This window comes from Ictidomys tridecemlineatus, chromosome 2 (assembly GCF_052094955.1).
Source record: "Ictidomys tridecemlineatus isolate mIctTri1 chromosome 2, mIctTri1.hap1, whole genome shotgun sequence".
Classification (NCBI taxonomy): Eukaryota; Metazoa; Chordata; class Mammalia; order Rodentia; family Sciuridae; genus Ictidomys; species Ictidomys tridecemlineatus.
The window spans coordinates 23,343,119-23,368,668 of record NC_135478.1 but is presented as its reverse complement, the minus strand read 5'-3'; the positions used below and the strand labels follow the sequence as shown (position 1 = coordinate 23,368,668).

The following is a 25,550-nucleotide window of genomic DNA, read 5'->3' as shown; positions in this document are numbered from 1 at the left end:
ACCATAATTTACTTAATCAGTCCCCTATTAATGGACATTTGGGTTGTTTCCAATGTTTTCTATTACAAACAGTGCTGCAGTGAACATCCTTGTACATATATCTTTGTGTACTTTTTAGGATAAATTCCTAGAAGTGGAATTGCTGGATCAAAGGGTATGCACATTTTAAATTTTGATAGATATTGCCAAATTGCCCTCCACAAAGGCTGTACCAGTTTACACTCTCACAAACAACATATAAACATCTGTTTCAGCACACTGATACCAACACTGGATATTTTTAATCTTTGCTATAAGATAGGCAAATACCTTATTTTTTTAAGGCAGGTTTTTTTTGTTTGTTCATTTTATTTTTTAATTTCATAGTGAGGTTAAGCATCTTTTCATATTGGCCATTTGTATTTCTTCTGTGAATTGGCTGTTGTATTCTTTACTCATTTTTCTATTGGGTTGTTTGTCTTTCTGATTGATCTATAGTTCTTTATATTGAATATTAACCCTTTGACTATTCTTTATATCTCTCAGCTAAACTTTCACTTTGTTCATGGTGTCTTTTGCTGGGTGAAAAGTTCTAATTTTTATAAAAGCAGTCCCTCATGGCTGAGTATTGTGTCTTGTTCAAGTATTTCCCACTCCAGAATAGCAAAAAAATATTCTCCTGTATTCTTTTAGTACCTTTATAATAATTTCTTTTATGTCTAGATCTTTAATCTGTTAGAATTTATTCTTCTGTTTAGTGTGTGGTAAGATTCTTTTTGCACAGGTATCCTTTTCCTACTAATTTGAAATGCTATCTTTATTGTGCACTAAATTTCTATATACACCTGGGTCTGTTTCTGAGACTCTCTGATGTACTGTTAACCTATTTTGTACATTCCTAAGCCATATGAAAAGGAATTTAATCTCTAGAACCTTTAGAAATTTGCTTTGTCCCAGATACACCCCAAGAACTTAAAGCCACTGTGACACCTGATGGCTATGCTGTGGTCTTCTTTATGTCCGAGCTGTCCACACACCACTCCTTCCTTTGAGTATAAAACTCAGCCGGTTTGCATTACTGCCTGTAGGCCTGTGGCGCAAATCTGAGAGCACACATCCAGACACTATGACAGAGAAGCTCGGAGGGGATTAATATCCCAAGAAAAGATGACCAGGTGGTTTTATCCTTCATTTACCATGAGGTTTATTTCATGGTAGATGCCCAGGTTGTTGGCCGCGTTTCCACTCTTTTCCAGCCCTCACCATGATGTTGAGGGAGAGGCAGCGGGAGGGCCTTACTGCCATTTCAGTTGGGTGATGGGCCCCCACCCACATAAGTCTGGCTTGGCTCAGAGGTGAATGTTGTGGGGTTTTATTAAGACACTTAAGTTTCTTTAGGTATTAGCCCAGTATTTTAATATAGAGTTAAGGTTTTAGTTTATATGTTTAAAAAATTAAAGTTTGTTTTCCTTTAATACCTGTACTGTTATTTAAGATGAGCCATGCTCCAAGTTCATATTGCCACTAATATTCCATATAATTTGCCTTCACATATCTTTTATTACAAAACTAAATGTAATTTTTTCTGATAAATTTTCTGTAAGGCTGACATAGTTTAATAGTTTATTATAAGTTAGACAGTCACTTTTCATTGTAAAATAATTATTTGTAAATCATATTTTCCTATTGACAGCATTTTAGTTTATCAGCTAATGGAAACTATTATACCTTTTTTAATTTTACTATTTCAGAAAAATATGCCCAAATTCAACAAAATTCCTTTCTACCTCCAACCTCATGCATCTTCAGGAGCAAAAACCTTAAAAAAGTAAGTAAATGTAGGCCCATGTGGTTCCTTGATCATTAGATAATTGATGGAGAGAATTCCTTTTTCTGATGATTGCTTTATAGCACAGGAAACAAGAACTAGGTCTAAGGCTGGTTTATCATGTTGATGGATTTTGTTTTGCCAAAATCCAGTTTAGAACCCAACCTGTGTATATTAACTGCTGTTGTAAATACAAAAGGAATAATGAGAGTGGGGGAAAGAAATGAGTTTTTGACTGGAGCTTTCCAGAAAGGCTTCTTGAAGAACCTGGGATTTGAGCTGGACTTGTAAGGGTGGGTAGAACTTCAAAAGACAGTGCAGGGCACAGCTCATTCAGACATGTGGGAGCAAGAGCATGCTCAAGATTTTGGAAAGTGGTGTTTGAGAACTCATGTACTCTGGGTACATGAGCATAGGCTGGAGTGGCAGCAGGGGGTTCTAGGAGGTAAATTAGAAAGGTGAGGTTTCCTCAGCAGTGAATTTGAATGCCAAGCCATAGAGCGTATAGTGACCAAACACCAGAAATATCTGAGAAGACATGAAAGGTAACTTAGGGAGAAGCTCAAAGCAAGATGACCCAAGAGAAGAATTTTAGTGGTCTGAGAATGAGACACTGAACTTGGAACACTGTGTATATCCTAGGGAGTAAAATCAATTAGATTACTAAAAACTGTTTTATTACAAAGATTTTAAAACTTCCACAAAGAGAATAGAATAATGAGTATCCAGTGACCCATCAGACAGCTTCAGTAATTATCAATATTTGGCTAAACATCTTGTTCACCTATACTTCTACCTACCTTTCCAGCCATCTCCCTCCACACAGACACACTGGATTATTTTAAAGCATGTCCTGGACATCACTTCAGATAGATTGAATGACTGAAGTTCCAAATGGCTTTTACAATTGAAACCTTAGCTACTCGGTTTAATGCCTGTTGACTTATGTCAAAGATAGAAAGTAGGTTTGGGGATGAAGGCACTGATGAGTCTGTTTTGGGACAGCCAACTGGAGATGCCCAGTCTCGAGGCTTGTGGTCTAGACTGAAGCATCATCTCCCTCAGGTGCTAGTTGAAGATGTGGCAGTGGGAAAGAGCCCAAGGAAAATTGAGCCCCAAGAGCACTGGGCTTTTCTGATTCTTTAATTTGCTTGTGCTTAGGGAGAAAATTTAAGGAAATAAAATCCAGAAGGTTGTTCTGCATGTTAAGTTTCAAGAACGTGCTTAATCTCATTTACCTACACATAATCTGTGCCTTTGGGACACTACAGAAAGTCTTTGACATTTCTAAAAATAGTCTAAGACAATGGTAAAAAATTATTGATTTATGTTTCTGTGGTATGTTTGAACAAAATCTCATGTTTTTTCTTGGTGTCACAATAGTCCATTACCTTTTACAGAGATAGATTGTCTGCTAGTGACATGCTCCAAGTCCGGAAAGTAATGGAACATGTTTATGAGAAAATCATCAACCTGGATAATGAGTCTCAAACCACTAGTTCTTCTAATAATGAAAAACCAGGAGAACAGGAAAAAGAAGAGGATATTGCTGTGTTGGCAGAGGAGAAAATTGAACTTTTATGCCAGGACCAGGTAAGCAAACTTGAGGACCATAGCACTATTTCTTTCTAGTGCTGGTACTCAGAAAGTTACATAATTGTGGTGTGATTGTAGTCCCCAAATCTCGTGGGGAGTTCTGCTTATACAGAAGCTCTAAGCTCTGGGTCTCCCCTACCTGTGTGTGTGTCCCTTCCAGAGGGGTTCTTCAGCCCAATCTAAAGCTCCTGTTTCCCCTGATGGTTTTCAGTAAAGGGACACAGATTTAAAAACACATGTAGACAAATGTGAATATGCGAATAGCTTTTTTTCTGATGAGCAAAAAAAGTTGTCTTGATTTGCAAAGCAACATCTGTTGTATTAGTTAAGATGTGCAGTGGAGGTGGGTGGAGAAATGGTGGTACTGTTTTAAATCGAGATGCACTGAAGGTACTTCTTCAGGGGAAGGGCTGAAAAGTATTCTGGCAGAGTTACAAAAGATACACATCTGTGCCCAGGTTCCCGGCTGCTTGCATGAAAGCTGTACCAACAGGCATGGGGTAGGAGTAAACAAGCTGTGCCCTCTGGTTGCAAGTCCCTCAGTAAAGGATGAAGGTTTTAGATATTAGAGACTTTGAAATCTATTTTTTGCTATTCAGGTTTTGGATCCAAATATGGACCTTCGAACAGTGAAACACTTCATATGGAAAAGTGGTGGTGATCTCACCCTCCATTACCGTCAGAAGTCCACGTGAAGGGTGGGCCTATGCTCCTGGGTATTCATTTACTACCTTCCTCTATGGCCCCAAGAGTAGTCCTAGGAAGCCCACTGATCCCCAATGGGAGCAAGACTTCTAATGGCCAATTTGGTATGGACCGAGATTATCTTTCAATTGAAGTGACTAATTGAGATGTAATATAGAAACCAGTCTCTACGTGTAGATTAAGCTGCCCCCAGGGAAGCAGAGTGCGAGAGCAGAAGAGCCCCAGGCAGATTCTGTCCTGAGAACTGATGACAGGCCAGTGCAGACTTTGCTTCCTCTTTTTCTTTCAAGGGACCTTATCTTTGTCTGTTAGCACTTGTTATAGAACATCCGTAGGGCCACATCTGTCACTGTGTTTCAATTTCAAACCCACAAGCTCTGTAGCTTTTCTAAGAGTACATTCCATTCATGCAGTACCTATGAAGGCTTTCTCCAAGTTTGTCATAGAAAGAAAATCTAATTGTTTTCACCGTTTGAAAGTTATTTTTAATGGGAATTTGCTGTTGCACAATTCGAGAGCCAGCCCACTTCATAATAAATAACTGATGTTGGGCTCATTTTTAATATTGCATCTCAGATGTGTTCTTGTAGTAGAGCTGTTGAAGTTCCAGGTGCTGGAATTAACGCAGCCCCTGGGAGGCGCGACTGTTCGCACCTTCCTCCAGTGTGCAGCTTTATTCATGGGCAAAGCAACTAAGACCACAGCTTCCTGCTCTGGGTGAACAGCTTGACACCATCAAAACAAGACCGTGATGAAATTTTAATTTCATTCAGATGCTACCTAAAATTTATGATGTCACAGTAAAGGGATATCATAGTGAGTTAGTTTGATATTCATATCTGGAAAGTATACATATTTGTTTTTCCAAAGTTTTATATGCAGGTTTTGTTGTTGTACCTGTATCCAGATCTTCTTTTCACTGTTCTTTCTAACAATCTAAAGCTTTCATAGAATCATTTGGATCTTGTACAGAATATAACTTATTGGGGATAAACACTTCAACTTTTGGCAGAAAATACTTTGGATTCTTCCCAAGGTCATTTGTATTCAGCATAGATCAATGGTCCACCCCCATAAAACTACATAAGACTAGCCTCCTTGTATGAAGCCAGAAGCACAAGTGCCTTCAGAGGGCAGTTTATTCCAGTCCAGTTGCCTCCCCAGCTTGTGTGTGGCCTGTCCCCACAGTAGCAGGGACTGGGGAGGAAGCTGAGGAAGGTTTTTTCTTTTCTACATCTTCACAGGTTCAGTTAGGGGCAGATTATGGACCCAGGTCCATACCTTACAATTTGAGATATTCTGATCCGCACAACTGCAGAGACAGGGTTCCCTCACTGCTGGTCAGCTAACTCTGGAAAGTGTACCTCTTGCACCTTGAAGAAGTGAGCAGAGAAACAGCCACATTTCCAAGGAGCTGAGGTGGTCTTTATCCTTTCCTCAGAGCAACCAGATTCTTTTTTTTAAAATCCTTTCTATCTGTTGGATACAATAGTGCGCTTTTGGTGCACATTTTTTAGCAATAGTTGTGAACTAACAGCAAAAAAAAAAAAAAAAAAAAAATTTCATTTACCAGCCCTCAGCTGTGTTTGCACAAGGGGCCTTTGAGCTAAAGGACTGTGTTTTGCTGGGTCATTTTGCCCCGTGTGCTGAGCCTTGGGTGGCTGTGTCCCCTCTGTTGTAGATCTGACCCCCAGCATGGTTATATTTTTGTTTTTCCCCTCCAGTCTCACCAGTAATACAGTTTCCAGAAAATCTGACAGTCTGCAATGCCAAAAGGGTAAAAAAAATCTGTATTTCACAGTTGTATAGAATAAAGGCTTTAGTTAAAATATTTCAAGGTGTAGTACATATTTATTTTTTTCACTTGCGTTTTCCCTCATAGCAAATTACAGAGAAGGAAACTTCTGGTTTCATGTTCACCCTGGAAATCATTAGCATTGATACCATTTTATCCCCCAGTTTATACGGGAAGAGAAAGGAGAGGGGAGGAACAGCTATTACCTTCCAGTGAGGGCAACTGTGGGTCAGACTGCCAGGCTACAGAGCTAAGGAAAGCTGGCCCCGGGACAGTCCTGTGGCAGTTCTTTTCTACTTCCTGCATTCCTACAGACTGACACTGGGCTCCCAGACAATCCAGGACACAATGCCTCACTGTTCTGCAGACTTATCAGCTGCTCTGGTAAGCCTGACAAGGGTTGGCTTTAAATGTAGTCACAGTGCTTGAAACTTTTGCTAATTTGGGGCCCTAGTTTCTCCATATAGTTTGGTCTATGCTCCCCAGTCCTTGTCCCGTAGGCCTGACAGAACTGAATTTCCTGTGTTCACCATCCTACACACATTATACAAATGGAACTGCAAGAGTGAAACTTTAAGAAACGAGATAAAGACTAGAAGACAAGGCCATAGGCAGCTTTCACGGTAATTGTCAAGGAAGTAATTAGCGAGTGAGGGCCTTGGGTCAAAGCAGCAGAGGATTTCAGTTGATGAAGGGCTATCCCTGGATAGAGCCATCCCCTTCTGCAGGAGCTGAGCAGGGTAGACCTAACCTAGTCTTAGCCCACAAAGGCACCAGGGGGTGGAGAAAACTGTTCCCACATACTACAGAAGAGGACAGAAGGGCTTTTCTAGGCCCCTGATTGACTCTTGGGATGGAGCTTTAGGTGCTGAAGAGACCTACTGAGGTGGACTGACTGAGTTTGCGTAGGACAGTGAGCTTAATTTGCAACTTTTATTCATCGTTGGGGCTGGATGCTTTGAATATCAGAGATCATTGCATAAGTCTGGGAGCCAACAGGAGTTGCCACTAGAATACTAGATGTGTGGCATGCAGGCCCTGGGGAAGAACAAATGTGGTGCAGGTATAGCTGGGTCTCTGCGGAAGCGCCTAGAATATTCAATCCCTCACTAAAAGAGAGGCAAGTGCACTGCCTCTCTCCTCCAGCGGTAGGGCACACCAGCCAGCCTGAGCCAAATGTTGCACTGTAGTGCAAGAGGGAGTCATCAGTGATTGTGACTGGCAGGGTGGAGTCCTGGGCTTGGGTCCCTTTCAATACAGATGGGCTAGCTGGGCTGTGCAGGCAGGATCAAGGCAAGCCCTACAAAGCATCAGGCAACACCTGAAACAACCCCTTCCTCCCTCACCTGACCTCACACTGGAACAGGACTAGACCCTGCTGCCTCCTGGGTAACCCGAGTGACCAGAACAGGTACTGGTCCTGAGGGTGCATGGCCTTCTCTCACTACCAAGTCAACTTTCATGTCCCTCCAAAGCAGCAAAGAATCCCCTCCTTTACCATCGCAGCTCCTGGAAAACATTAAGCTGGAGTGTTGCTCCCAGCCCTCTAACACCCCAAAAGTTATTTGCTTGAAAGTTTCCAAGCCAGGACCATCAGACAGTGTAAGTTCTTCAAGGTCATCTCCTAAAGACCCCAAGGAGGCTCAAAGAAGACACAAAACCCTGCCAACAAAGGTCCCTGCACATCACTTGGAACTGCAGCCTGGAAAGTGGAACACACAAGGCTAGGGTCAGGCATGGAGCTGGGCTGCTTGCCCACATCTGGACCTCATGAAATATCATTAGAGACCTTATCACAGCCCTGGTTGTAATTCTGGGGAAGATATCTGGGCCTGGCTGGCCGGCTTCTCAGCCTCTGCCCTGAAGTCTGTGCTCTCTGTGACTGCAGGCTCCTCCTCAGCCTGAGCTTCTAGCAGCTCAGCAGACAGCCCATCTTCTGGCGAGGCTGCAGAGGTGAGGCTGTCAGGAAGAGTCAGCTGAGGCAGGTGGTCTGGCTGGGCCTGGACACCCGGACTATCCAGGAAGGAGACTTCAAACTCTGACCCAGACCATGTGGCCTCACCTGAAACACAAAAGATGGGGCTGAGGAGGAGCCAGAACCTAGGACCACAGTCCTGGGGCCAGTAACCATGATATCCAATCCCCCACCTCTTTAGGCTTTAATGAGGGATAGGAGATAAAGTTTATGAATTCCCATATGGCTGTATTCAACCCAAGGGGCAGCCTCTAACTAACCCAGCTGAGGAATTTAGGGCAGACTACCAGCAACCTGAGGTCCTTCCCAGAGGGCTTCAGAAGGGAAAGCAACTTACCACCCCGCTCATGAGAACTGCTGCTGGAACCAACATCCTCTGGTCCTGCATTTGAGTTGGCTATGGTAGTCAGTGCTGTGGAGGACAGGCTGGGCCACACACTGGCATTGCTACCATCCAGGAGGGAAATGCCTGACACATCCAGGAAACCTGAGGAGGGAACACAACACAAAACCCTGACTGCTGGAAAGCCAGTACCCTGGGCTCACCCTGCCCAGTGCCTGGGATATCTATAGCTGGAGACTATAATGTCCTCATTCCCTGGCGGTGCTATCCAGTCAACCCCAAGGAGGTTCCCACTGGGTTTTTCTGAGGAAAGGGGCTCAGGGGCTGGGTATCATGGGGTTAGCTCAGTGTTAGCCCAGACCATGGGGGCAGCCCAGACCCTGCCCTGTCTCCAATTTTCTGTGTGAGCTGAAGTAGGCCATCTCTCTTCTCTGAACTAGACTCCACCAATGGATTAGATAGCCTGCAACAGTCTTGGCACTTGTGAGGTATGAAGGGGCAACAGGCCCTAGGGAATGTTTTTGGCACTGCTACAAGCCGGGGCCCACTTCAGCACCAGGAGTTGCAGGTTCCTTAACCTCCCCTCCGGGCCTGCCCAGTACCTGGATCCATGACTCGCTGCACTGGAGGTGGAGGCTGAAGAGAAATCTCCATGGAATGCGGAAGTCCCCCAAAGTCTGGAGCACTGTGGCTGGGACTTCCAGACCTGGGGAGCTGTCCATCCATGAGGGAGCCAGGTACTTGTAGCATGGCCTAGGGGCACCAAGGAAGAAGGAACAGGAAGGGGGCCATCAGGACAGTGACCTAAGGTGGATTTCACAATCCAGCCTAGGTACCAGCCCACCCTTGCTGTGTGCGAACTGCTGTGCCTTAAGGAAGGAAATGGTCTTGGTCATCTGCCCTTTCCCCTACAAGTATTGTGAAGTCAGGCCAGAGGGCCATGGCCTGGCCTCCCCTGCCATATCCACATAGACAGAGCACTCTATCCACATCCTTGAGCCCCAGGTATCTACCTGGCTCCAACATATTTCCCCTGCTTCTTGGGGGCACCCTCGATGACCAGAAGGGAGTGAGGGTCTTCCTTGAATTCAGGTACAACTGAAGGAACATCCCAGCATACCTCATGGCACAATCCCATTGCCCAAGGTGCCCTCAACCCACTCTTTAACCAGCACTGCCCTGCAGACTCAGCCCGACACCTATCAGGTGTAACAGAAAACCTCCCAGAATGCCAATCTCACGGGGGCACAGAGCAAGGCTCTGCCCATCTCTTAAATCCCAGTTTCCCACCTATGAATGAAGACAACAACCAGTGCCTCACCTGAAGGGACAGAAGGGCCAAAAGTGGTTTGACTGTCCCAGAAAGGGCCCATCTGCTCCACTGTGTCCCAGAAGTAGGTGGGCCTCCCTTTAAAGGCACAAGGGCCTCACAAGGGTGACGTTGTTGGGGCACCCCAAGGGTAGCTTCCAGAGTCTTTTTCCAGCTGGCAGGTCCCTCTGCCCATATAAGTTCCCCTCTTCCCTTGGCTGACACATACCTCTATGTAGTCACTCTGCCTGGAACCTAGGTCCAGGCCAGAAGAGTCCTGAGGGGTGGGCCCAGGTGATGGGGCACCAGGTTGTGAGGCATCAGGTATCGGGGTACCAGGTGGCAGGGCAATAGGTGGTGGGGCATCAGGTAGCAAGGCATCAGGTGACAGGGCACCGGGTGGTGGGGCACCAGGTGGTGGGGTGCCAGGCAGCGAAGCGCCAGGAAGTGGGGCACCAGGTGGTGGGGTGCCGGGCAGTGGGGTGCCAGGTGTTGGAACAACAGGTGGCGTCTTGTGGCTGGAGGGCTGGGTGGGGATCCGGTGTAGATACCCATAGCCGATGCCACACCCTAGACTACCAAAGGCCAGAAATATTCATTCATGGGGTTGTCCACAGTCACAGCCCTCCCTGCTTTTACCATCCCATCCCTGACCAGCAATTGAGGGGCTGGAAAGGGCACTCCCAGGCTAGTAGTCAGCCTTCAGAGGTCCTGGGCCTAGAGCCCAGTACTCTACCTCCTCCAGGGGACTCTGAAGTCCATGCCCACTAGGCAGGCCCCGCCCACTTAACCGTGCAGCCCTCAGACCCCAGGAAGTACCTGCCCTCTCCACCCCAGGCTGCGTTGGGAGTTACAGTCACCTCCCGGCAGGAGTCAGACTCGGAGTTATAAACCATCAGCTTCAAGGGCTTCCCCTCATGGGACTCGATGAGAGAAAAGAAGTCTTCAGACTATGAGAAACACACAGCAGCTGAGGCCTGTTCCTGGCACTGAACTGGAAGCCTCGAAATGAGACACTTCTTACGAACACCACCCATCTCTGCACACCCCATCCATCTCTCTGGGAGGGGCAGGCCACGGGCTTCTCACCTCCTGGAGGATCTGGTCTGAGCCAACCACATAGTCTGTGTAGGGGCGCAGGCCAGCAAGAGCAGCAGGTGAAGAGGGTTCCACATCCTGGAGAAAGAATCACAAACCAGCAGCCTCGCCACTGAGCGGGAGAAGAGGCAGGAGGCAGAACCTCTTCAGGTAGTGAGTAGGATACTTGTCCTCTTTTTCAAGCAGGACCTCAAGCCCAGACTCCTTCACCCCAATTCCCTACCTCCCCAGGCCTATAGCCTGCCCAGCAGAGGGCAGCACCACGGCATGATTCAGCACTGGGCTCTAGAATCTGACCTGGGCCTCAACTCCTGGCTCCAACTACTAGCTGTGTGACTGTGGAATTACTAAATCATTCTCAGCATTTCTCCACAAGTTTCATAAGGTTGGGGAGATGAGTAAAGAAATACCTTAAAGAAAGAAAACCACATCTTGGCCAGAGGAAGTGCCAACTGCACTGCTGTGACTGCTGAGGCACATGAGACCCCTGGCTGAGGGCAGGAGGTGAGGGCAATGAGCAAAGCTGGGCACAGGATTGCTTTCTCCCTTAAAAAGCTCTACCACTCCCTCCCAGCCTCCCAGTCATCCTGAGAAATGCAAAGACATCTGTATCAGTCACATTTTACTCATGAGCAAACCTCTGTAGGCTGGCTGCAAAGATAGGCTGAAAACCTTGGTTAGTCTCCCCCAAGGAGCTGGTAAGCTATAGAGGAGAACACAAGTGAGCCAGCTTCTAGCTCAGGGAACTCTCCTTCCACCACACCACAGGATTATGCACTTGAGAACGTGGACACCACCTATGAGCACAGGTGTCAGGTGCACAGTAGCTGTAATCAGACACGATTCCAGCTCAGCCACTGTGGCCTGTTTATGTATCGATTACCTATATAACAATATACCAGAAAAATCACTATCTATGCTATCTTGAGAGACAGATTGATAACAGTAGCAGCATTCTGGCAGTACAACCACCACTCCAGTAGATGGTATCCCCGCCTTTCAAAAAAAGATACTAAGATGCAGAAGGTAAAAAAGTGCCCAAAGTCACATGGCTAACAGGAAGTAGGGTACACAGTCCAGGTGGTAACACGAGCTGCCCTCTCAGGAACTGGCACACCACCAGATCCCACACTGAGTCCCCTAATAAGCCACTGCTATTGGCCTCTGCCCCGTGCCCCACCCATTCAATCCTGGCATGCCTGCCCCCACCCGGATCCCAGCTCCTTCCAAGCACCCCACCCTGTACTCACCAGCACGTGCCACACGTGCTCACTGGCCCTGCGGAAGCTGCAGAAGCGCACGCTGGCACCCAGCAGGCCCTGTCCGCCCCACATGTTGCTGGGCACCACCTCCACCTCGCGCACCTTCATGGTCTTCATGTTGAACACCTCCAGCTTCACGGGCTTTTCCACGTTGGCTTTCAACAGCGCCTTCAGCGTGTCATTCTCCTTGTTCTGCAGGGGCAACAGGGCTGACACCAAGGCCCCAGCCCTCATCCCCCAGCCCCAGGTCAGTCCCTTCAGACAGGTCAGGGCCTAAGATGGCACAAGGGCCTTGGTGGCCAGCAGCCCCAGCAGAGCCAGGTGCCAGAGTGAGCTGCAGCCACTGTGACCCCCACCACCCAGCACTTCCCAATCCTCCTCCCTCCCTAGGCCAGAAAACACAACCAAGCAAGCACAAAGCCTCCTGGGTCCAGAGCACTCCATACTGCACTTGGCCAGTCCCCTTCACACCCTCAAACCCACCTTCAAGAGTCCCTCTGCCCTCAGTGACCCTGGGTAAAAAACACAAGCAGAGGCAGGCTGGGCCTCCTGTGGGACAGAGGGACGCAAGTACACAAACAAAGCAGAGGCAGTGGGGGGAGCCTCACCAGCCGCGAGTGCCCAATGGTGATGATGAAGTCAAAGTAAGGCTCCAGGCCCGCCTGCTGGGCCGGCGAGTTCTCCTGCACCTGTTCATGACAGAGGCCAGTCACTGCACCAAACCCAGGCTCAAGAAGCCCCCACCACTGTTCCCAGAACCACTGCCAACCCTGGCATATCACCACGCCCAGTGCCCTCGAGAGCACAGCTTCTTGGCATTGTCCAGGTCTACTCCTTCCCTTTCTCTACCTTCCTGGTCACAAGCTTTCCTCTTAAGAAAATGGGTCTTTTCCTGATCATCATCCACAAATGCTTCCAGAGATGCCTCACAGCCCAAGGCTGCCTTTGGGGGTTACCAGGAGGCACATGGAGATAAGCTGGCCCAGGCCTATGGGAAATGCTGCCCCAGAGGGCTGGGTTGGACTGGCCGGAAAGCCAGAGTATGTTATTAGAAAAGTTCAGACATGGACAAGGGACCCCAATGCTCAAGGAAAGCAGGCAGGAGAAATACATCCAGGGCTGTGCCCGGAAAGGGGGAGTAGGAAAGGCAGCCTGTGACCAGATCTTGAAAGGCCTGGCCTTGACTCAATCCAGCAGGTAACTGAGGGCCACTGAAGAATGCTGGGAAGGAAAGCACACCACAGGGGCAGGGCTGGGCCTGATGAGCCTCCCCAGTAGTCTCACAGTCCAAGGGAGGAAACCTCCTTCATGAGCCATTCCCAGGCCAGGTTGCTCCGTATTCCTCTCTGGACTCTCCAGCTCAATATATTTCTAAAATACAACCAGGCCTTGCAGGTCCAAGTTCACACAACGTGCCCTTTGTCCCCAGTTCCTGGACCCTGATGGTAGGACCATACTTAGGCCTTTGTGGACACTGATGACCTCGTAGGGTCAGATAACAGCCAGGCCTCTGTGTTCTGAGAGGCACAGGACTCTTGTGGTCTCGGGTTCTGGAGGCCTTCTGCTGCTCACCAACCCTCCAGTCTTGGATTCTCCAAGTTGAAAGAGAGGTCTCAGACAGCCTGCTGAGAACGAACTGCTGAGCCTCTGGGATAAGGCCAGTTTGCTTCTGGAATCAGGACTGTCTTCTGGCAGCAACAACTGCAATCTCTCCTTATTACCTCCAGAAGCTGCCATCGCTTCCAACATGGGCCTAGCAACCTTAGCTGGCCCAGCCCAGAGGGCAAGCTGTTCCTAGGCCCTGCTTCAGGAGAGCTGAGCCTGCCCTCTATCCCTTCAGGGGCTTCTAAAAACCAAAGGGCAGGGCTACTTTGGAGGGTGCTTCTCCCTGAGTAGGGTCACTTGCAAAACACCCCACCTCCCCTCAGGAAAGGCCATGCCCAAGGCCATGCCACCCCTACTCAACACTATGTCAGCCTCCCTAGATGAGGGCTGACACTCAGGCCCCCAGTCCCCAGGGCTGGTGCTCCCCTAGCCCACCCAGTACCTCCACCCATCCTCTCCTGTGGGCCTGCCCTCTGCCTGCTAAACTCCATTTCCCTCACCCCAGGCTTTGTCATTGTTCACTGGGCTCCACAGCTGAAATCATCTCTACAGCCATCCACTGCACCCTTTTCCTGTAAAACCCACCACCCCTCCATCCAGTTCTCCCTGGTGACTCCCAGCATGCCCTACACCATTTAGCCCCACACTGTGTACTGCTTTTCATAACACCCCATCCTATTTTTCCCCACCAGTGAACCTCATGGAACAAACAGTGATGGCAGCCTACACAGTCACCCAGCGCTGGCTGGCCAGTGGCAAGGATAGTACCACTTCACCTGCTTTATCCATTCAACTCTTTTACTAAACCCAAGTTAAAATGAGAAAAGGGGCTCAGTCCCTAGGAAATCCAACCCACAGTCGTCCCCTAACCACTGCCATATAACAGCCATCTCCTTGTGAATCCTTCCTTACCATATACTTACTGAGGGCAAGGACATCGACAACAAGTCTGGCACGTGGTGGGAATGCCAGTATTTATAGAATGGAGCACACTTGTTCTTTTAAGTTTTAAAAATATAAGCAGATCATGTTACCTCCCCACATAAAACCTACCAAAGGCCCCACATCTCAGAATAAAATCCTGAACCTTCAGGACAGTAGCAAGGTCCTACACAGCCTGACTTCCTCCTGATACTGGCCACACTTTCCAAAATGCTGTCTTTGCCTCCTCAAACTTCCCCAGACACACAAGCATGACCCACCTTTGCTGGGCCTTCTAACTGGAATACTCTCTCCTCCATATCTATACTGTCTGCCCTTCTGGCTGAGACATCTGTCCAAAAATCACTTGATCAGAGGCCTTTCCTGACCACTCTAGAAAATGGCACCAACCCATCTCTCTTTTTCCCTTAACCTGCTTTAGCAGGTTACCACCTACCATATTTGTTTCCTATGATCTTCCTTCTCTCCCAACTGACATCCAAATGCAAGCACCACAAGAATGGATTATAGACATTGTCTATTCTGTTCACAGCTTTATCTCTGCTGCCTAGAACTCTGCCTGCCAGACTAAGTGCTCACAAATATGTGGAGGATGACTTCCAATCCTTTAGCCTCTTCATCCTGTCCCTCTCCACTAGGTCCTCCTGTCTGCACTCCTACCACCACCCCATGGCTTCCCCGGTTGCCTACACCCTGAATTCCTTTTAATTCATCAAACCTGTTCCAAGACTACTCTGGCTGGATGAATTCCACTGTCTGCCTCTCTGCCTCGCCATATGAAAGGCCATCCCCAAGCACAAATCTCATCAATGCTGGGTACTCAAAAAAGGCCTGGCTTTCCTGTTAGAAACCCCCTCCTATGTGACACCTGCTTACAGAGCCTTCCTTAAAAGCAGAGAACACTCAACAGCCAGGCACCAAAGGAGCAAACTTGTCTATCTACACCCATCTCTACATCCATCGCTTCACACAAGCTTAAGTGTGCAGGGGTGGGGGTCTTGCAGGGGCATCTAAAGCCCATTCGTCCAAACTTCCTTGCAGGGGTACCTAAAGCCCATTCGTCCAAACTTCCTGGCACCTAAAGCCCATCCTCAGTCCCTGCCTCACCGACCCGCCTTTCCGCAGGGTTTCACCACTCGGGCGCTTCCCCAAGCTGCAAACGCTCTCCCGGGCTTCTGCGGCATTCTCCTGGCCTCCTGCGCCCCACTTTCCCGGCTAGTTCCACTGGTCCTCGCTCCGCCCCCATACCCCTCCTGACAATGCGACGGGCAAGTCTTAACGGCAAGATCGATGCAGGGAACTACTCGGTCCTTGGAGCTGCTGGCTGTCCCCAACTCAGCACGGAGCACAGCACACAGAGGTCATCACCAATCTGCCCTGAGGGCACCAGAGAGTTCTGCCAGGAGCCGGCGCGTTCTTCACCCGGAAGAACGCCACTCCGGGTAGCGCCACACGGAACGCCCCCATTTCCTGCACAGCTGGCATTTGGGGCGGGCGCCGAGCCCCATGGCGATGGCAGAAGCGTCGAGGCCTGGAGTCCGGCGATGCCACTTCTCTCAAGAGGCTGGCAGCCCACAGCTGCAACGCTCGGGCGGGGACCCCGCGGTAGCCGCCAACCGAAAGGTGACCAAACGCGCGGACGCGTCGCTACAGGCGCGCTTCCAAGATCACCAGCGCCCCGGGACCGACTCACCCCGTGCAGGTGGAAGCCCTCGGCGCCGCCAGCAGGCTGCTGGGCGCTGGAGCCCAGGCCCATGACCGCTGCCCCGCTCGGCGCCCGCGTCCACCACCAACGCCGACCTGCAGGCAGCCGGGGAGCCCCAGCGCGGATTCACTTTCTCGAAGCTCAACTACCAGTGCCTTGTCACGTGGTGCGCCGTGCTCCGCCCACTCCCTACGCCGCCGCTCTTAGCAACCGGCTGGCTGCCCGGTTTCCAAGGACGCTCGTGCCTTCGACTTCCAGCCAGGAGAGGCGTGCCCAGGACCCTGACCCTGGAATCCAGCTCTGCACCGCCCTACCAGAGCCGGACTCGCCGCCGCGAGTGGCCGGAGATGAGCAGCAATGATTCTTCTCTTATGGTGCGTGGCCCGACTGCTGCCCGACAATTCCGGCCGGGTGACCCCGGCCCTCTACTCGCGAGCCACCTCTTTGGCCTCCCTTCTCTGTCCCTAGCCTCCTCAGGAGTCCCTGCCCTATCTTGCCTCTCTGTCCTTGGAGAGTGCCTTGACACTAGTGCCCTCTATGCACCCTGAGCCCCAAGTTAGCACCCACCATCCGGGTCCTGTCCCTTCAGCACCCCAAACCAAATCATTCCATCTCCACTGTTTTGTCATCTCTTCTACTTAACCCTCTCCACCCCCTACCCTTGCCTGCACCTCTTCTGCATCTCATCTCAGTAGATGCCACCACCATTTGATCGCCAGCGTTAATTAATACATCTTCCCCATACCTTTCTCTTAATACTTTCATCAATAAGAAATGTCTACTCCTAAATGTGCCCAGGGTTTACCCACTTCTTTTATTCATCTCTTAGCCCAGGGCCACCACGGTCTCTCATCTGAACACCTGCAACAGGCTCCCTCCTGCTTTAGTTGTCTTCACAGGCAGTGTGCACTACCACCACACATAGCAGCTAGTGTAGTTTTTACAAAAACATACATCTTAATACATTTTTCTCCTACTTAAAACCATTCCAACTGCCTCCTATTTATTGCCCTTAGGATGTTGTCGGGGTTCTTTCATATGCCCCCCCCAGGCTCTTACAATCCAGCCACACTTGGACCTAACCCCAGCACACATAGACCTTAGGGGAAGTGAGACTTAGCTCTTAATTGTGGAAGATATAGATAGGATTATGCATAAGATAATGGATACAAAGCCCTTGAACTTGTAACTATAACTATTGGTATAATTTTTCTTAATATTGGTCCTCATTCTTTCTCCTTTATTACTCTCTCAAAAAAAAGCCTGAATTGATTTACACATCATATTTTAACAAGCATCTATTGGTAATATCCAAACACTGGAAAACTCCTTCCTAGGCGAACTGCATGGAGCTACGCTCAGGGACTGAATGAGGCCTGCATGTTCTCTCTCTCTCTTCCCTATGTAGGCTAAGGGAAAGTAGAGGATAGGGAAGGGAACCAGTCTCATCACATATGGGTCAGAACAGAGAAAAGGAGCCGGAGCTAGTGCAACTGTGTCTTCCTCCACACAGGCTGGGATCATTTACTATAGCCAGGAAAAGTACTTCCACCATGTGCAGCAGGCTGCAGTTGCGGGCCTGGAGAAATTCAGCAATGACCCCGTGTTGCATTTCTTTAAAGCCTATGGAGTCCTCAGAGAAGGTAAGGTCTTAGCAATGTTGGCATTCTGATGCCAGGCACTAGCCCAGCTCCATCACTATGGCCAACACCTGGATGCCTACTTATATCCTAGTTATGTTTCCATGGAAACAGTCTTTCACTGACTGTAACACTGAGTTTTCCAGGTTAATCCACAAAAACATATATAATCCATATCTTGAGACCTCAAAGGGCTTGAGACCTCAAAGGGCTCACTATCCTGCTATGCATCCCAGTTTCCCTATCTGCAGAATGTGTGGTTGGAGAGACAAGTGTATGACTATTGATCTAATTCTAGGCTTGGAAACTGAGAGCCAGTTGTGCAGGAAAAGAAGGAGGAAGTGGCAGGTGTGGGTGAGCATAGGCAGGAGCAGTGCTGACTTTGCTGACATTCTGCACTTGATCTTATCCAAAAGGCCTAGAAGCAATTCACCGATATTCTGGAAATGGTCCTGGCTGAGGGCTGGCAGAGCTGCCAGTGTCAGGGAACATAAAGGATAAATGTAATTGGTAGTCTTGAGCAGCTATCGGAGAATGCGCTGCTTGAGGTCCTTCCTTAGAACTGACCCCCAGCCAATAGTCCCAGCCTTGCAAGTATCCTACACAAGTGCTTGCAGGCCACCTTTCAGCTCCAAGACTTTCCTGCCCCTGGCAGCCTGGACCATGGTACAGGCAGCCTTTTCAGGAGCTTCAGTCACCAGGGAACTCAGGCCACCAGGAACCTTTCAGACCAGTTAGTCTTCAAATTCCAAGTAAAGGCAGGTGGAGCTAAGCCATGGGTCCGTCAGCCCTGATAGGGATTCTGGGCATCTTCCAGAGTCTCCTGCCTTTCAGGCTTGGAGTTTGAAAGCATAATCATGTGGACTCTCTTTGCAGAGCGCATCCAGGATGCCATCAGTGACCTGGAGAGCATCCGGAATCACCCAGACACATCCCTTTGCTCCATAATGGCCCTCCTTTATGCTCATAAAAGCTGTGAAACCATTGGTGAGTATAGCCACAATCAGCAGGGCTTGGCCTGGCAGGGAAGGAAGCCCATTCCAGAGACACCACCCCTCAAGGGTGCCTGTGCAGCTAGCTACTGCTGGTCAGCAAGGAGGGGATGCTGCAGTCTTCATTTAGAAGCCTCAGAGAAGATGCCAGGCCTGGGCACCATTGGGTGGGAAGGGGCAGAGAACATGACGGTGGGAAGGGTCCTTCCTCTAGGTCCCAAGAGTTGAAGAAGCACCCTTCTTTCCTTTGCTCTGTGAGATCCTGTCAGAAAAATCGAGCCAATAGGGATAGGGATGTAACTCAGCCAGTAGAGCACTTGCCTAGCATGAGCAAGGCCTTGGGCTCAATTCTCAGTACCACCAAAAAAAAACTAGTCTCCACCACTCTGGAGTCAGGAAGAGATTCCTGGAGGGGCTAAAAATTGCCATTTTCCCACCCAAAGTGGTTTGTGGGCCTGAGGCCAAAGATTCAGGTTTGGTCTGTCTACTCAACACACTGTGCTGGGTCCAGAGCAAAAAAGATAAATGTCAGAGAGCAAAATCTGACTCCTAGGCTGGGCATTTTCAGTGGCTGGCATGGCTAGTTCCCAGGCCCTAGGTTGGCCCATAATCAGCTGCATACATAGAGGCAGATCCAGAATGTCCAGGGGCAGCTCCCTGGGCCCCTAGTGACCCCTGCAACACAGGTATGCCTCCTCATCCTAACTCAGCCTCTTCCTCCACTTTGGATTTATAGATCGAGAAGCAATTCAGGAGCTGGAGAGCAGCCTGAAGGAAATACGCAGGACAGCCCCTGAGACAGCCCTGTACTATGCTAGCCTCTTCCTCTGGCTCATGGGCTACCACGACAAAGCCAAGGAGTATATCGACCACTTTCTGAAGGTCTCCCACAGCTCCAGAGAGGTACTTACCCTGAGCATCATTAGGCAACAGCAAAGAGTGAGCATCGAAACACATCACAGCAGGCTGGCCCTTTATTCCCTTTGAGGGCCCTGGAGCTGGGGAAGGGCCAACCCAGGCACTGACAAGACCCCAGTAACCATCCACGTTACTGATTATTTAGAAATCAAGTCCAGATTTCTTGGTTCTTTTGAAAATCCCAATGAACTGGCTACAGCTATTCCCTGCCTGCATCTATTCACTAGATACGAGTGGTGGCACCTACCCACAGCCTGTGGCTTATGCAGTATGTCTGTGCCAATGGTGGATTTCAAAGTCTCGTCTAGGCCTCTCATTCTGAGTGGGATTGATACAAGTTTTCAAGGATGTGAACATTGGTTCTTAGGAGATGAGAATGAAAAAAAAATCTTACTCTATGTATAAAACAAATATCTTATAGAACACAAAACACAGATATGGTGTATTTGTGATATTAACATTTCTTAGAGGATGGGGGGGTCATCCAAAAAAGGCTGCTGAGGAGAGAGAAAATGGTAAGAGAGAAACACGAGGCCAGGCCATCGAGGGATGCTTCAAGACAGGGTTCTTCCAAGTGCCCCTCCAATTCTGCTTCCCCTGCTTGACCTCCCCATCTGCCAAGGAGAGGCTGAGTGAAGGCTGATGGGAACAAATAAGGTCCCCCTGAGGTCACTATGGCTCTTACTCACCCATACCGTGGGCACTCCCAGGCTTTCTATGCATGGCCAGGCCCTGGCTGGTCTAAGGAGTAGAAGGACCAAGAGTTGGCCCCGCCCATGCCCCTGTGATGGGGCCTGGCCCCAGTGTAAAGTCATCAGATGATGGCAAGGCAGGCAAGAGGACTGCAGGACACGAGCAGGCTAGGTCGAGGCTCCATGGGACCAAGGACTTCATCTTTCCTCTTGTTCTCACCCAGGGCTACGTGCTCAAAGGGTGGGTAGAACTCACCTCGGATAAACCTCACATTGTGAAGAAATCCATCAAGTACCTGGAGCAAGGAATTCGGGACACCAAAGATGTGCTGGGGCTGATGGGAAAGGTAGGCAGAGGGCAGTATCCCTGGCTTGTCTCCTAGAACCAGAGACCTACCAGGTGACCTCAGGCCAGACCCTCCGTCTCTAGATGCCTCATCTGGTGGCTGAGGAGCAGAGACCCAGAAAGGGCTGGTGACCAGTCTAGGGTCACACAGTAGCCCAGGGCCCACTCCAGATCTCGAACTCCTTCCTGCTCCATGTGAGCGTCAGTCATTCTGCTTGGGTGTCTTCTCAGGGTCACTTTCCGGGTCACTTTCCCTGGGCTCACTCAGGCTCGCTTCCTCTACTTCTTGTTTGGTTTCGCTCACTGCCTCTTTTCTCCACCTGCTTCTTTCACTCTTCTTATGTCACCCTTTCTCATCCCACCTGTTAGTCACCTAGTAGTTTTATATCGAGAAGTATCTATTCTATATGTTTGCTTTTTCTGGTATTAATTTGTTTCTTTTTTTCTCTCATGACCCTCATTGACTCAATCTTTGAGGAAAAAAACACTGCCATCTTATTCTCTTCTGTTTGTACACATTGTCCTTATGAAATGAAGAATTACTCACTTAATTAAAAAAAAAACAGAAGTCCAAACCTGGGCTCAGTGGCTCACTCCTATAATCCCAGCTACTCGGGAAGCTGAAGCAGGAGAATCTTAATGTTGAGGCCAGCCTGGGCAACTCAGGGAGATGTTGTCTCAAAAATTAAAATAAAAAGGCTTGGGGGTGTGGCTCAGGAGTAGAGTGGCCCTGGCGTCCATCCCTAGCACCAGAAAACAAAACCCACAAAAAACAAACCTGGAGCTCTGACAGGAGATGACAAGGAGACACGCTTTGCACTACCACTGCAAGGCCTCCTTCTGTGCTTGGATTAGGGTGTGCCCCAGGTCGCGTCCTGGGCAGCAGGAACAGTGGAGGTTTATCAGGGAGCATCCTAGAGGCCACCCCCTGGGGTGGGGGACAGGGGTGGGGGGTGGGGCAGCAACAGCCAAGACCTCAGCCAACCCCTGCCCTGATAATCCTAGGGCGTATGCTCATGAGTTTCTTTTTCTCCCTGTAATATTCTGTCATAAGCAAATGTCATTTTGAACTTCTATGTCAAGCCACTCCCCCTTGTACGAGCATAATGTAATTTACCAACCCTGTTCCCTTTTGTTTGGATATTGAGATGGTTTCCAGGCCTCCACATAGAAGCACTGCAGTGAGCACATGAACACGCTTCCTTATTCAGAATAATCCTCTCTTGGTTTTAGTGAGAAGTTTCTTAAGGGAGAGGTGCTGTGAGTCTCAATTAAGCCAAACTTTCAGAGTCCAATTTCAAGTCTTTCAGAAGCTTTGCCCTGTGGCCCTCAGGACACCTGCCATGAGTCTTCCAGGAGAACCTGATGGCTGGTGCTGGCCTGCAGAGGCCCTGACCCCAATCCAACAGGACTTAATACCCTCCACAGCCTTGCCACTGAGGGAGGTGCCCACAAACCTTAACCAACTCCAAGTTGCGAACTGGGCCTCAGTGAGCACATCCCAATGATGAAACTCAGGACAGCAAATTCAGGAATGAATGGGCAATTTGTAGAACTGCAAAATGCTCATGACCTTAGCTCTTGGGGTGAACCTCCCACAGCTGTGCCCTCTGCCAGACCTGTGGAGTTTCCCAAGCTCAGGGCTTAGCTGCCTCCTGGGAGCCCCTCTGTCTTGCCTGTCCTGGAACCTAGGACCATTGTCACTGCTGTGAGTGACAACCTCTTTCCCAAGATGCTCTTAGCGGCTGTCCCCCTGGGCCAGGCCTGAGGACTCACTGGCCTAACAGAGAGGACTACACTCCCCTGTAGGTCCCTCAGGCTCCATCCTATCTTGATGGCGTCACTGACACCTGCCTCACTGACCCGAGGCTCTTCTCTCTGGCTTCCCACAGGCAACATACTTAATGATGCAGCAGAACTACTCGGGGGCCCTGGAAGTGGTGAACCAGATCACTCTGGCCTCTGGGAACTTTCTGCCCGCCCTCATCCTGAAGATGCGCCTGTTCTTGGCTCGGCAGGACTGGGAACAGGCAATAGAAACAGGGCACAGGTGAGAGGAAGAGCTCACTTTCACAACTTCCTTCACAAGCCTCAGATATGCTCCCATCTTACAAGAAGGTGAAGCAGGAAGGTAAATACCACCCACAGTAGAGTTGGGAATAGTGATGGGATCATATTGGAAGGCGAAGGACAGGGAAGACTGGGGTAAGCAAACTAAATACATAGCCATCCAGCCTAAGGCCAGGGGCTGTGGCCTGAGGTGAATAAATCAAGGAATCAAGGTGCAAGAGATGTGAAGGGGTCCACCCAAAGCACCCAAGGCAACGTGAGTTACAGGGTAGAAAATAGTGGCTATGAGGCATGGCTGAAGGGTGGAATGTGGGACAATTGCATTATTTAATTTTTTAAAACTATGGGCATGCTGTACTTCAATAAAAAAAATTAAGGGGGAATGGTTGCCGGTATCTTTGAGATAAGAATTTTAATGGTGGTAATATAAAGCACAGTTCTAGGAAAAAAAAGAAAGGCCATCAAGCCTCCTCCTGCCCTTTGGAAGGTGCTGACCCTGATGATGACTAGAATTTGAGTTTTAGAAAGGTGCTGGCAGCCAATCAAAGAGTGGCACAGGTGCCACAGTACAATGCCTGTGTGGACCCTCAGCTCTCTCATGGTGTAGACCTGGCCAGTATCTTGGCTAGAATTTGCTTTGGTGGCTTGGCCTTGGGCCAACAGCTTATCTGGAAGCACCTGGCTGAAGGCCAGACTAGGGGAGGGAGTAGGTGTGGACTCCCTCACCCTGGCCTTGTGTGCTAAGAGTGGGAGACAGTCCGATACCACAGGTTGAGTCCAATACCCAGGCGCCATCCCCCATAGCTTTCCCAGCTGGTGGTATTCATAGAATTCTCTCATTGTTTATATATATATATATTTTTTTTAATTATAGTTGGACATAATACCTTATTTATCTTATTTATTTTTATGTGTTGGAGATGATCAAGCCCAGTGCCTCGAACATGCTAGGAAAGCTGAGCCACAACCCCAGCCCCCTCTCTCATTGTTTTTAACGTTTTTGGTTTTTTTTTGGTACCAGGGATTGAATTTAGGGCACTCAACACTGAGCCACATCCCCAGCCCTTTTGTATTTTATTTAGGGACAAGGTCTCATTGAGTCCCTTAGGGCCTCGCTAAATTGCTCAGGCTGGCTTTGAACTCGTGATCCTCCTGCCTCAGGCTCCCTAGCTGCTGGGATTACAGGTGTGTGTCACCGCACCTGGCTTTCATTGTTTTTTAAAACTCTACTTCATCTAGGTGTGTTTCCTGTCATCCCTTATAGTATTTATTTTTCTTTGATTCTTTTTTTTTCTTCATCAACCTTAAAATAGCTTGTCTCTTTTATTAGTCTTGTTAAAGAACCATCTAGATCCTGTTATATCTTTGTTTTTTCAGTTATTTTTTTTTCTGTTCATTATTATTTCCTGCCAACAGTGTCCTTTAGAGTTACTCTGTTGTTACTTTCTAACTCCTGAATTAGATGCCTGACTCATCCTTTTTTAGTCATACCTTAGAATACATAAATTAGTCTATGGATGTCCCTCAAAGTACCATTTTAGAATGTCTATACAGCTGGATGTGGTGGGGCATGCCTGTAATCCCAGCAGCTCAGAGGCTGAGGCAGGAGGATTGCAAATTCAAAGTCAGCCTCAGCAACTTAGTAAGGCCCTAAGCAACTCAGCAAGACCCTGTCTCTAAATTAAATACAAAGATGGTCTGGGGATATGGCTCAGTGGGTAAGTGCCCCGGAGTTCAATCCCTAACACTGACAAAAAAAGAAAAAAAATATCTACACGGTTGGATGTGTAGAATTTTCAGTATCATTTGCTTCTAACAATCATCTGATTCTCCTTCTGTTCATAAGTTATTTAAGAGTGTGTTGTTTTCTTTTTAAACTTCCAAATGCATACAGTTTGCATGCATTCAGAATCATCAGTTGGTCAGAACTCTGTGAATGTTGGTTATGCCCAATCATATTGGAATTTTGTATAATTTGGGTAACCCTCAATTAAATAGAAGGTCATTCCTTGACTAGGCTGAAAAATATGAAGTTTTCTATAAAGTAACAGAATATCAAAGTTCCCACAGTATGATCATAAGCTGCACCTTCACAAGGACGCATGACTGAATCCAAGGTTCCCTTTCCATCTTAACCACAGCTGCCCCCGCACTTCAGAACGTGGTACCAAGGTCAGATTTAGTTAGTCAGGAATGAGTACGTTTCTATAACAAACACACCCTCAAATACACACATACCATAACAGGTGATTTCTCTCTCTCTCTCTCTCTCTCTCTCTCTCTCTCTCTCTCTCTCTCTCGTGAAAGCTTGGATAAGGGTTCATGGCAGGGATGGAGCGACTTTGTTGGACACCAGGGCCTCCTCTCTGGCTGCCCTACCATTCCTAGGGTGGTGTCCACTCGGTCCTCAATCCAGATAACAGGGAGGGGGAAAGAGCAGAAAGGGAAGGCCTGCTACCAGAGCACACCTAGGTACCACACACATCACTTTCACTTATATCCTGTTGGCCAAAAATTAGCCACATGGCCACACATCTCAGCTGCATAGGAACCCTGGGAAGTGTAGTCTTTATTCTGTAGCCATGTGCCTGGCTAGTTTGGGAGTTCTGTTATGAATAAAGAAGCCAGGGATGTAGCTCAGTGGTAGAGCACTTGCCTAGCATGTAGGAGGCTGTGAGTTCCATCCCCAGTACTTCCAAAATAGACAAAAGAAATTTGCAAGGCACAGAAATTAATGCCTATAATCCCAG

The 25,550-nt window shown here is 48.6% G+C and overlaps 3 protein-coding genes across 14 annotated transcripts in view; 2 read left to right on the top strand and 1 right to left on the bottom strand.

The window, feature by feature from the left end:
* Positions 1-5,939, top strand: part of Wdr48 (WD repeat domain 48) — a 43,868-nt gene extending 37,929 nt beyond the window's left edge. For 3 of the 7 annotated variants that reach the window (XM_040290033.2, XM_078038107.1, XM_078038111.1), the window contains 4 exons: positions 119-154; positions 1,731-1,807; positions 3,208-3,400; positions 4,003-5,939. In XM_040290033.2, the coding sequence (XP_040145967.1) occupies positions 119-154; positions 1,731-1,807; positions 3,208-3,400; positions 4,003-4,098 (402 nt within the window). In that variant the 3' untranslated portion in view covers positions 4,099-5,939. The remainder of the gene's footprint in view (positions 1-118; positions 155-1,730; positions 1,808-3,207; positions 3,401-4,002) is intronic. The other 4 variants (XM_005317392.5, XM_078038109.1, XM_040290032.2 and 1 more) reach the window with 2 other exon arrangements.
* On the bottom strand, positions 5,940-16,261 carry Gorasp1 (golgi reassembly stacking protein 1). Of its 2 annotated transcripts, none has more exons than XM_005317388.5 (9): positions 16,131-16,261; positions 12,499-12,579; positions 11,879-12,082; positions 10,620-10,706; positions 10,350-10,480; positions 9,760-10,105; positions 8,824-8,974; positions 8,216-8,365; positions 5,940-7,965 (listed from the first exon to the last, which is right to left on the bottom strand). In XM_005317388.5, exons 1-9 carry the CDS (start codon positions 16,191-16,193, stop codon positions 7,697-7,699), a joined length of 1,482 nt encoding a protein of 493 aa, XP_005317445.1. In that variant the 5' UTR covers positions 16,194-16,261; the 3' UTR covers positions 5,940-7,696. The 2 variants fall into 2 exon arrangements, with proteins under 2 accessions (XP_005317445.1, XP_013216963.1); XM_013361509.4 differs by lacking the exon at positions 16,131-16,261 and adding an exon at positions 15,549-15,713.
* A 114-nt stretch (positions 16,262-16,375) lies between these two features.
* Positions 16,376-25,550, top strand: part of Ttc21a (tetratricopeptide repeat domain 21A) — a 32,951-nt gene continuing 23,776 nt past the window's right edge. For 4 of the 5 annotated variants that reach the window (XM_078038105.1, XM_021732312.3, XM_005317435.5 and 1 more), the window contains exons 1-6: positions 16,383-16,516; positions 17,656-17,785; positions 18,659-18,769; positions 19,511-19,677; positions 20,609-20,731; positions 22,623-22,780. In XM_078038105.1, coding sequence (XP_077894231.1) covers positions 16,490-16,516; positions 17,656-17,785; positions 18,659-18,769; positions 19,511-19,677; positions 20,609-20,731; positions 22,623-22,780 — 716 coding nt within the window. In that variant the 5' untranslated portion in view covers positions 16,383-16,489. Of the gene's footprint in view, positions 16,517-17,655; positions 17,786-18,658; positions 18,770-19,510; positions 19,678-20,608; positions 20,732-22,622; positions 22,781-25,550 lie in introns of all 5 variants that reach the window. The other variant, XM_021732316.3, reaches the window with a different exon arrangement.